This window comes from Polyodon spathula, chromosome 19 (assembly GCF_017654505.1).
Source record: "Polyodon spathula isolate WHYD16114869_AA chromosome 19, ASM1765450v1, whole genome shotgun sequence".
Lineage (NCBI taxonomy): Eukaryota > Metazoa > Chordata > Actinopteri > Acipenseriformes > Polyodontidae > Polyodon > Polyodon spathula.
The window spans coordinates 7,577,317-7,588,530 of record NC_054552.1 but is presented as its reverse complement, the minus strand read 5'-3'; the positions used below and the strand labels follow the sequence as shown (position 1 = coordinate 7,588,530).

At 37.0% G+C, this 11,214-nt stretch overlaps 1 protein-coding gene across 7 annotated transcripts in view; it reads left to right on the top strand.

The window, feature by feature from the left end:
• The first annotated feature begins 259 nt into the window (after positions 1-259).
• The window catches only part of LOC121294929 (pleckstrin homology domain-containing family A member 7-like), a 114,822-nt gene continuing 103,867 nt past the window's right edge, over positions 260-11,214 (top strand). For 6 of the 7 annotated variants that reach the window (XM_041219149.1, XM_041219145.1, XM_041219144.1 and 3 more), the window contains exons 1-3: positions 261-504; positions 618-694; positions 818-875. In XM_041219149.1, coding sequence (XP_041075083.1) covers positions 422-504; positions 618-694; positions 818-875 — 218 coding nt within the window. In that variant the 5' untranslated portion in view covers positions 261-421. Of the gene's footprint in view, positions 505-617; positions 695-817; positions 876-11,214 lie in introns of all 7 variants that reach the window. The other variant, XM_041219142.1, reaches the window with a different exon arrangement.

Genomic DNA, 11,214 nt, shown 5'->3' with positions numbered 1-11,214 from the left:
CCTTCTATACCTTCTATAAGACTTGTGCACCAGCAGTAAAACCTATTCTAGTTGTATATTCTTACACTGTAGCTGTGCAAACATGACTATATTCACCTACACAGCTATGGCCAAGGGTTTTGCATCACCCTATAGAATTAACAAATGTTGCTTCATAAAGTCTGCTGAATAATGGTATATTAACATATTGAATTAAATACCGCTTTGTAGTCTTCCATATATTTAACGAAGACTGATTTTAAATTAAATTAAATTAAATCTAGCTAAACCAAATCCAACCTTTTCTGCACGCTATTTTTTGTCGGCAACACAATAAAGCTCATGGGCTGTTTTCGCCGACGGTGGCCTGTTCCTTTAAGAACTGATTGCAGAGCCTCGGAATCCCCAGAGAGTGAATGAAACAGTACTTCAAACCGGGATCATGGCGGCTCCGCTAGGGCGGGATACTTTACCTGAACACTGGTCCTATGGAGTCTGTGAAGACGGCAGGGTCTTTTTTGTCAAGTAAGAGGCCAGTTTATTGAACCCGGGCTTGTTATCGCTGTTGTTCACTTTGTTTCGAGAAGTTTGCATGGCCCACTTGCTTAGTAACAGGTGTATTGTATTTTTTTTTCCAGCGATGAAACTCAGTACACCACTTGGTTACATCCTCGTAGTGGTGAACCTGTCAACTCCGGGCACATGATACGGTCAGGTACGTTTTATTTCTGAAAGTCCGAAACTTTTTTACATTAAACTTTTCTTGTTATGGTTTTCAGCGTCTGACTGTTTGAGTGATTCTTTACACTTTTTTTCTGTTTTTTCCACTAATCTCCAGACCTACCGCGGGGCTGGGAGGAAGGCTTTACGGATGAAGGAGCAAGCTATTTTATAAAGTAAGTGTCAATAACATATTAATCATACGCTTTTTATTGTGCGTTATGGTACTAATATGCAATGGAAAGTCAGTGTAAAAAAAAAAAAAAAAAAAAAAGTTCGTTGTCTGCAGATTGTTTGTTGCCTTCCAGATTTGGCCCTGGCATGCATCGAATTAATCACGGAGCTGTACAGTGCTGTAGTCATGTGCGCTAAACGACGCAATAATATAAGGGCCTGGCTAGTTGCTGTTCATTAAATGTATTTATCTTTCGACAGCATGCATTTCTCCTGGAAATAGTACATTTGTAACTGGATACAAATCTATAAGAAAACTCAAGCAAATAGTTATGTACGTTATATAGACTGTCCTAGTCAGCTGTTATATATATGTGTGTGTGTGTCGTTTCGTTTTGTTTTCTGCTCCAGCTGTAAGATTGTCATTAAAAGGTTGTCAAAGTTGTTTTTTGTTCTTGTTGCCGTTCTATTGTGGGGATGCTTTTATATTGTTTATACATCGGGCTGTGGCATGCATGCATTTAACTTTAGTGCTGAAAATGAAAACCTGTTTTTGTTGCTCTGTCCGTGAACTAAAGGCTGGACAGCGCTAGTTCAAACTGTGGATGCAACAGCCTTTGCATTCAAAGATTGAAACCTAGTGTGCTGTCGGTGTTCATTCCATATTGTATATGAACAGTGTTTGTATTTGTTGATCTTTTATATTCTATTAAATACAAAACACACAAACAAAACAACGAAACAAAGTGCATTACCGTGTTAAAGTTATAGCTAGATTATATTGTTGAAAGTTAATGCTCAGCCCTACCTTTTTGTTTTAAGTTGTAAAACTGAGAACAGTTCATGTTTTGTTCAGTTACACTATTACAGAAACGGAAAAATCAGGCTTGAAATAATGTAATATCGCTGAAACTTGGCATGCAATAGTTGGCTAGAATGTGCTTTTTTAATAAACAAAATTGATACAATAATTATTCAGCCCAACATCATAATAGGCTACTAAATTAATCATATTAACATGTTTCAAAATTAGTCAATAAAAAATGCTGCCGTTGCAACTCTCAAAATATGAGACGAGATGTTGTGGCCTTTCATTTGATATAAGGTATACATGCATGAAGAACAAAATAGGGAGTGTTGGCAGAGTAGAGTACACCACAAATTTATAAGTGTAGTTGCTACTGATAAGATCCATTGAGCCTAAGACTTGCAGTATAATATTGTTTAGAATTCATTAAGGCTGAATTTTCTTCTCCCCGGTTGACATAATGAACAAAAATGTGGTATAAGCAGTGTGTGTGCGTGTGCGACTTAAATGTTATGAGCTCTCATTACTGTATGTTTGATAATTTCAAGTATGAATAAGAAATCCAGGTTCATGTTTAACTTTTCTGGTAAAGCACAATACCAGTTTTATGTTTTGTTTCTGTAATGGAGGAAATTAACAACGATTCCCTGCAGAAATCAAAGACCTTGCTAGGTTTATTCCAGTCACAGTTTTGCAGTGTTTTTTTTTTTTTTTTTAAATTACTCATTCCCGGCAGATTGCAGCATCTGAATCCCAAATAGTTTTGAGCTGTGTCCTATTCAGGAGTAAATGTATTCTGTTCCCATTTTCCTGCAGTGTTACAGTAGGGTACAATGACTGGCTGAGCTGGAGAAGCAAGTCACATGCTCCCAGAGTAGCTGAAATATGGGCCTGTGCTGTTCGCATTTCTCGTTTTCTGGTGCTGGCTCAGACTTGGCAGTGCTATTAGTTAAGAAATGTGCTTACTTTGATAAAACAGAATCTATATGCCCATAGTGTGTTATTTCTAACTACACATCTACTTTTTAAAGCAGGCTTTCATTATATAGGATGTTATATTTTTGGTCTCTGGTAGTGGCTACTGTAATACAGTACAACTGCATTATGAGCAACATAATGCTGTACCAGTAAAGGCCATATTAGTCCTGGAAAAAGTGACTACTTTTGATGTTTGAATCCTAGTGATGAGAAAGCACTATGCTGTGTAAGAGGGATAACTCTATTGTAATCTACAGTGATTGTAATGCCTGACATTAAAGATCACTCCACAAACTAGACCATGTATTCTGGTATCTGTAGCATGTACCTTATATAGACAACATCATCACAGCATATGCACTGTGCACAATATGTGCCTTGTGAAATATGACTGGCATTACCATCTCTGTTTAAAGGATTTAGGAACCAAATGTGTAGCTAATTGTACAAAGTTGAATCTAAATTGGGTCATCGGTTGAACTCCTCTACTATGCTGTATATTGTATTTTGTGACAATGACCTTTGTTTGTGAAATACAGGTATTGAGTGTAAAAGACAGACTGACAATATAATTTTAAATAACATGACTCTTTGCATGACTGCAGTTAACTCAAAGGCTTGGTTCGGTTTCTCCTGTCTTGTTTTTGCCTACATGGTGCACCATAGGTTCCGCAGTCACATGATCACGTACAGTGGTGACCAGCAATCAGATAATAATCTACTGTAATTGATAAGAATAGCAGCGAGATTAAGCTGACAGTTTCGCTTTATGTATGTATAGTATTCCTTTTTTTAATGATTATTTTTTTGGCTCGCCAGTGTCTGTCATGACATTTCTGGCATGTGATTTGGTTGTTCTAAAATAGAGTTTGTTGTGTTGGTTCTGGTTTTATTAGCTAGGTGGGGATAGGCCTAACTGCTGTCTGGCCTCTGCTGAGAATGGATTAAACCTGCTGTAGTGTTTATATAAGGATAGGTCTTGGTGTTTACTTTCTTGGTCTGTATTTTATCAGGTGATACTGAGAGGGAACTTGGTCGGACACCCAGTGATTGGTCAACATTGATCACCTGACCCTACCATTCCTGTCGGGTTCATTTACTGTATGGATTGGCGTCTTAGGCGAGAATTCAGTGGAAAAAAAAACAGAGCAAATGTAATCTCCTGTTTAAAAATTGAGCCATTTCAATCAAACCTTCACATGTGAAAAAACACCCATTAATAAAAATCCCCCAATTTTTAAAAACCACTGCACCTCTGGAAAGTGTGTTATTAAAGCTGATGGGAGATATTGTGGGCGCTGTATATTTTGTGATTGAATCTCTGCCCCTTCGTGTTGAAACCCTGTGCACAGAGCCAGCGAAACAGCCCTCTGTGAGGAATTGCATTCGTCAAGCAAGTGCAGGCCACTGACTTCACATACAGTAGTGTTACCTTCGTCAAAGCCTTTCATTCTGCAGTCAATGAACAGCAGACTAAAATCCGGCTGGGTGAATACTGGAATGAAACATGATCACGTATCTTTTGTTGTCATGTTTGCAACACTTTGAAAGGGATGTTTAAAAAAAAAAAAAAAAAAAACTGGCTAGGTGGGGGAGTAGAATTTCAGAGATTTGATAGCATAAGTTGACAGCGCGAATAAGTTGGCAAAAAATATTCAGAGAATATCCATACATACACATTTTTGGTAATTAAGCAGTCTGGAATTATTTATTCCTCAAATAATTACAAAATATGTTGATTTGACATAACAGTTGCCTTCCCATGAGATAAAGGCTTTTGTTCCACTGTGAGATGTAATTGAAAACAAACCTTGGAACAAGTTTTTTGACAAACAAACCTTGGATCAAGTTTGACATATTAAATAAAGTGCTGTTCCTGATAAGGCTGGCTAAAGTATGGCTGTCATAGAATGAACAGTAGTGCCTTTTGTGGGGTGCCTCACAATGTATTGATCTTTCATTGCTCATTCATGTAGGTTTGGTGTGATTCTTCATCATTCTTGCTGTACCTGTCTGTTTGTTTGATAATGTTTTAAGATTGGTAATGTTGGAGGAAATGCTCACTAAAACAAATGCCTTATTCCTTTGAATTTAAGATGCACTTTTTGAACCATCTTTTGCTTCTCAAATAGCCTGTGTACAGTACAGTGATGTGTATTAAAATCACTAAGAAAAGACGTGACTTTTCTAAGAAATGTCATAATACTGCCTAATGTATATTGCAGTATAGATTAGAAGAATGCACTGTATGTAAAGCTTGTTTTTCAATTACAGTACATTGAAACATTAGTTTCATATAACTTTTTCACTGTATATGTCTGCACTTTTTTTAATGATCTTAACATCTTTTTAATGATCTTAAATGGTGAGTGTTATTAAACAGTTAAAAGCACAGAAGGCTGAAATATGTGGAGGAATGTAGTGTGAAACTGAACACTGCCTCTTTTAAAGGTTGAACATTATGGATGCAAAGCATGTGAGCTGTTGCAGTTCTCAATCTGACACAGTGCCCAGATGCCTGGTTGGTTTCACAGCTTTATAGAGAGGGGGGGGGGGGGGGGGGGGGGGGGTGGGGGGGGGGGGTTTTTCCCCTCCCAAGCAGCAATTTAACACACAATCAAAAATCTTAAAAGGTAATCAAGCATTTTGACGAAACTTCAGTATTCTGTTTGTGGAGTTCCTCTAGATCACATGGATGCAATCGTAAATGTTATGTTGAAAATGCAACAGCCAAGTGACAAAAAATTAAACCTTTTTTTTTTTGGTTTTATTTTTTAAAACAAGTCAACTATTAAAATGAAAATCCAATTTGTCTAGTAACTGGCTGTATACATGTGTGCTACAACTTGGAACCCAATCCATAGATCTTCAGTGATATGAAAAGAAAGGCTCATTCAGTTTTCTTCAAGGCACTGTTATCAGTGCCTGCAACCAGCTCAGTGGTACAGAGTAATTAGTAATTAAGTTGTTCTTGAGTTTAGCGCTTTGTAGGACATCAATTTACTGTATAAGGCTGCCAGTACTGGCACCAAGAACAATTATGCAGTCTGGTGACAGTTGAAAAGAAATTAAGAGGATTTTAGCATGGCAGTGGTGCGTTATAAAGGTCAGTGAGAATAATTTAAAAAATGTTTTGCCACTGACACTTTTATAGGCTGCGACATGAACAGGGGTATTGTGCGGCCTGCTAGTAGTTGCGTTTTAAAGGCCTTAACCACAACAGTGAGGCACAGAGATACACGGAGGGATAAATGTCAGAGCTGCTACAATAATAACTGATTTGTTGCAGTAAATGGGTTGAAGCTTCCTGTTTTGATCTTGCATTCTGACGAGGAACATTGTGTCTTTTGTCAGTTTACGGAACAGTTAGGGATTGTGGGCTCAGCGCAGCAGTGAAATTAACACTGGCAGAGCCAAGGACAGAGCAGGTCAGGGTTTGAACCACCACTTGTTAAAGGAAAGCTAAACTACTTCAGTCATTTCAAAACAAGGCAGGGTGCTATAATAACAACGGGCAGTTCTCTTTCAGTGTGGTACCCTGGGCTGTGGGGCAAGAGGAAGTACTGTATTTTGACTGAATCTTTACAGGGTTCTGTGTAGCAGGGTTTTATTAGCACAGGTTAACAGGTTTTGAGTTTTAAAGTTAATAATAAGCCATAAGTTGGACCTTCAGGTGTAGCCTACAGTAGTACAGGTATGTGCTCCTTTATTTGTGTTTCAGTTTTACCTGCTCATTTTAAGATCTTTGAAAATCCACTGATTCCAACCTGTTTGTGTCCTAGTGGCAATAATAATAATATTAGTGTTCTATGTACCTTTTTTCATCTGAGATTATATATATATATATATATATATATATATATATATATATATATATATATATATATATATATATATATATATATATATATATAATATAAAAAAACAAAACCTGAAAATGCACACTCAAAAAATGTTTTCTTTTTTTTTAATCCTCCTTATATAACATTTATATAGATAGGCCTTGGCTAGGTGAATTAGATATTTTCTTAGTGCACTACAAATACTGGGGCCTGTTCAATTTATCTAAATTCCTCCTAATAGAAATAACCAGGAGCTAACATGCATTGTTGGATGTTTGATTTTCATAACCTTGGTACCTTTTTATTAATTATTGAAACAGTGGTGGTTTTAGATCTGCAGCTGTGGATCAGTTGAATATACCACACTGTGTTAAAGTGTACTATGACTATAGATAGTACACTGAGTGGTTTTTTCTTTACTTTGAAAGATTACAGAGAAAGGGAGTGTGAAAATAGGCAGGAGGAGGGAGACATGAAACATGAGGAAGAGAGGTGTGGAGAAGGCCAAAACACCAGAACAGACTTGCACAGTACCACATCTTAATATAGGCTCTTTCAACCCCTCTTCAGTTTAAATTTTAGCTTCATGTACTTAAGTGTTTAAACCAAGTTGCCTCTCTCCTCCCTTGGAGTATTCATTTATTTATTTATTTATTTTGAGGAAGCTGTAACTTCATAAATAAAATAATACAAAAAATAATGGTATGTTTTGTCATTTATTACACCTATTTTTTGTGTCTGCATAAAACACACTTTGTGTAATACAGTAATCTGTCTCGTATCAGACTGTGGTGGGACCAGAGTCAGGGTGGATATGTAAAAAGGCAGATGAATGAATCCTGTTTTAAATATCATTATGCACAGCTGTAACATTACTATATTCACACAATTATTGTTTTGAGATTCAGCTTTTATTAGGGGGCTCCCCTAAATCTCTTGTTTAGAAAGATAGCCGTCTCCCGTGTGGGTTTGCGCATTTGCTGCTGAGTGACAGGCAGGAGATCAAGACGGAGGTTGAAGTTAATATGCCCCTCATTGAACAGGATTTATTTACATATGAACACTCTGAACAGCTCATGTGACACTACCAGCAATGGCAGCGCACGAAGCACATACAGCACAGTGTACGAAAACTTTGGTAGGATCTACAATCTCTGAACTCTTGATCATTGTGGGTAATCAGTTAGGGCAGTTATGTGACAGGCAGATACACGACAGATTACTGTATGTGTGCAGTTTATGCTTTTGCTTTGCTTTGTGTTTCTGGATACGCGTCCACTGCAAAGAAACGCCTGTACGTTAGTGATACATTTTTATTTTCTACAGACTGAGACATTATTAAAATGTCAGATGCCAGCACGGCCCAGCCCGTGAAGGGAAAGTGGAATGGTGTATTGACTTCCCAGTACTTCTCAGTTTCATTTAGTATTCACTCATTCTTAGAAAGGGTTGAAAGTATTTCCTTTTTGAAGTACTTGACTTTTAGCATTATGACTAAAATCATGTATAAACATGTGGGGGGAGAAATTGCTCGGCATGTCCATGCATTTGTTGTTCTACCTATGGTGATTTTATTGATATTTTCTAATGTTTTAATATGCTTGTTGCTGCTGTCTATAGAAGGCTCTCGCGAATGTTGAGGTTTTGTGTCTCGATGGACTTTTCTGTAGTGATTCATTTAAAATAATAAATTATCTTTTAATGATAAGCTGTTGGGACAAATGAAATGTACTATTGTGGATTGGAAAATGTGAGCAGCTAATGATGATAATAATAATAATAATAATAATAATAATAATAATAATAATAATAATAATAATAATAATGATGTGAATTTAATGAAACTTCAAACTCTAAAATAACTTTTTCACATTGGTTTAACAGGTAGGTGTTCTCGGCTGATTTAGATTTCCGCTCTTGCTTTCAGACTTGGATTCAAAGACTCAGTCTGTCTGTGTTTTAAAGGTCAATGCATTACACGGTCAGCTACTTTTGCAAGTACAGTAGATTTTAATTCTTTGGACAGTAAATGTTAATTAGACAGTTTGGCATGAAGGTGAATGACCTCGTTATTCAAGGTCAGTGCCAGGACTTTACTAGGATACTGGCTGTGCACAGCAGTTTGGTGAAATATTAGTGTCATAGAGCAACACCAGTGCACATGTTTTAAAAGCAGTGTTGTCTTTACCTGTGCATTTTACTGTGCCAGTGCAAATGACCTGGCATAATGACAAATGCAGCTACCATCTGGTTAAATTCCATGCACTGTGTGACTACACTTGTAATTCACAAATCTACATTGATTGTGAGTGATAATTTTTAGTAGTAGTAGTTTTACTAGTAGTACATCATGCTACAAGTTTGTCAGCCATGCATATTGCTGCATCTTCGTCCTTTTACCTGGGCTTCCAAAAAAAGTGCTTTGAGTCTGCCAACAGCAAAACACAATTGTCAAGCAACGTGAAATAAAATTAGATTTTGGTTTGGCAACATGATCCTGTAAAATAGCTACCTGTATACTGGACTGTTTATGATGCATGGTACCGATACACAAGAACAACAGCCTACAAGCTCTGTAATAAAAAACAAACAAACAAAAAAACTCAGTAATTCTATATTAAAACTTACCAATAAATACGAGGGAAAATGAGATCACTCCACTGCATAGGTGGAATAGGGGCCCTTGAGCAATGTTAATTGGTTTTTAAAAATATACGGAAATTTCTACCAGTGCCTTGTTTGACAGCATCCTTGACTATTTCATGTGCTTGAAAGCCACATGAGGTTTTAGGATGCCCTTGAATGAGATGTAAATATGAAGGGCCTTTTACTAGAACACATTCTCTGTGGTGGTCTTATATCCAGAGTAAAAATAAATTTAATTAATTAATCAAATTCCAAAGCAATTGTAATGTTTCTTGCAATATTAATGTTGGATGACTGTATTTGGTAAGTTTTGATAGTTTATTAGGATAAAAAAAAAACTGACAAGAGTTCCCAGTATGCGCTTTGCCTGAGGGCTTTAGAGAACCTGCTCACTGTTCATGTACTGTAACACATTATATGAAATAATAAATCTCCATTAAATACAAACCAACAACATGGTGGTTGAACAGAGGTGAAACTGAGCTATCCTTGTTTCCTTAGTTTGTGTTTTCCAGAAGTTGTTGGTTTAAATTCTACATTGTTTTTGTTTTATTTATTTTTTGTGCCGGCACACACAATTTGAACTAGGAGACCATTTTAGTCAGTATCTTCTGGTTGTTGTAGTGAGACAAGTGGAATTAAAAAGAAGTGTATATGCAGTAGATTTTTGCCTGCTCTGTAATATATAAAGCTTTAGTAACACTCAAAGAAAGTAGGTTTAGGTAAAGAAATGCTTTTTAGGGATTGCAAAGCACCAAGCCACCCATGGCTGTACTGTGACCACAGCTTGTTTCTTATACAGCAGGTTGCTGAAAATGTGTTTTCAGGCCGCACAATAGCGGGATTGTTGACTAGGCCCTGGTTGGTATAATCAAATTCACTTTCATTTAAAAATGTTCTTTGGCCTGTAGCCCTGGGGGGTAAGTTCTGTTTGTGTATGTATTCATTATTCATTCATTCAGAACTAGATTCCAGTTATCCTGAGCTACCAGACAAACTAACGAAGAGCTATTTCATGTCGAAATCACGGCTATAATTGAAATTCCAGTTTGAGGCCAGTCTTAGTCTTGTGATTGTATATTTTAAAATTTCAGGTAGCTATAATTTCACTTCATTCAACACAGAAAAGCAGCATTTTGGAACCGAATTTTAAGTCTCTGATGCCAGAGCACTTCCACCTGTTGGCTTCAGGTCCAGCATGTAGTAGTCGTGTCATATTGTTGAGTACTAGTGCCACCCTCATCCATTCTTAACCTATTAAGGAGTGAGTTGGTATTATTTTGACACCAGTAGATTTTCTATACTCTAAGCATTTAGACCCAGAGGCATAATCTAGACTAGATGGGAATTACTGCCAAGACTGCAACTTCAAAAGTGCCAAAATCGTCTATGTATTCATATTTTAAGTTCTATAATTAAAGCACTAGACTGTCGTTGGTTCAATCCCACCTCTGCCACGGACTGACTCGCAGTGTGACCCTGAACAAGTCATCTAACCTCCTTGTGTTTCATTCTGCCGATGAGATGTTAAATCAGTATCCTATTGTAAGTGACTCTGCATATAATGCACAGTTCACAGCCTACTTCTGTAAAGCGCTTTGTGATGGTGGTCCACTATGAAAGGTGGCGGCGCTATATAAAAATAAAGAATTAGGGTGTGGAAACTAAAGAACTCCATTATAATTTTTTTTTTTTTTAAGTAAAAATACACAGATTTAGTCCTGTTGATTGTGTTTAAGTGCAAAACATACAGTATGTCGTCTTTAACATCCTCTCTAGTAATTTCAATACAGCGGTTAAAATTTGTTTGAGGGGGGAAAAAACGTCTCCTGCATAGGCAGCATGTATAAGAGGCTTGGGGAGGCTCACAAGAAATGTTCTGACTAACACAAAAAATATTTGAAAGAAGATCTTATTTATTTATTTATCCCCAGCAAGAAGGCAAAGCAGGTCTAACAAACATATTTCTCGTTTTCCTACTGCTAAACCGACAGACTGCTAGGGCAGTTGGGATATCAAAGTGAACACTGTAGTACTGATTTAGTTGCATTTCAATGTCGCTGGAGG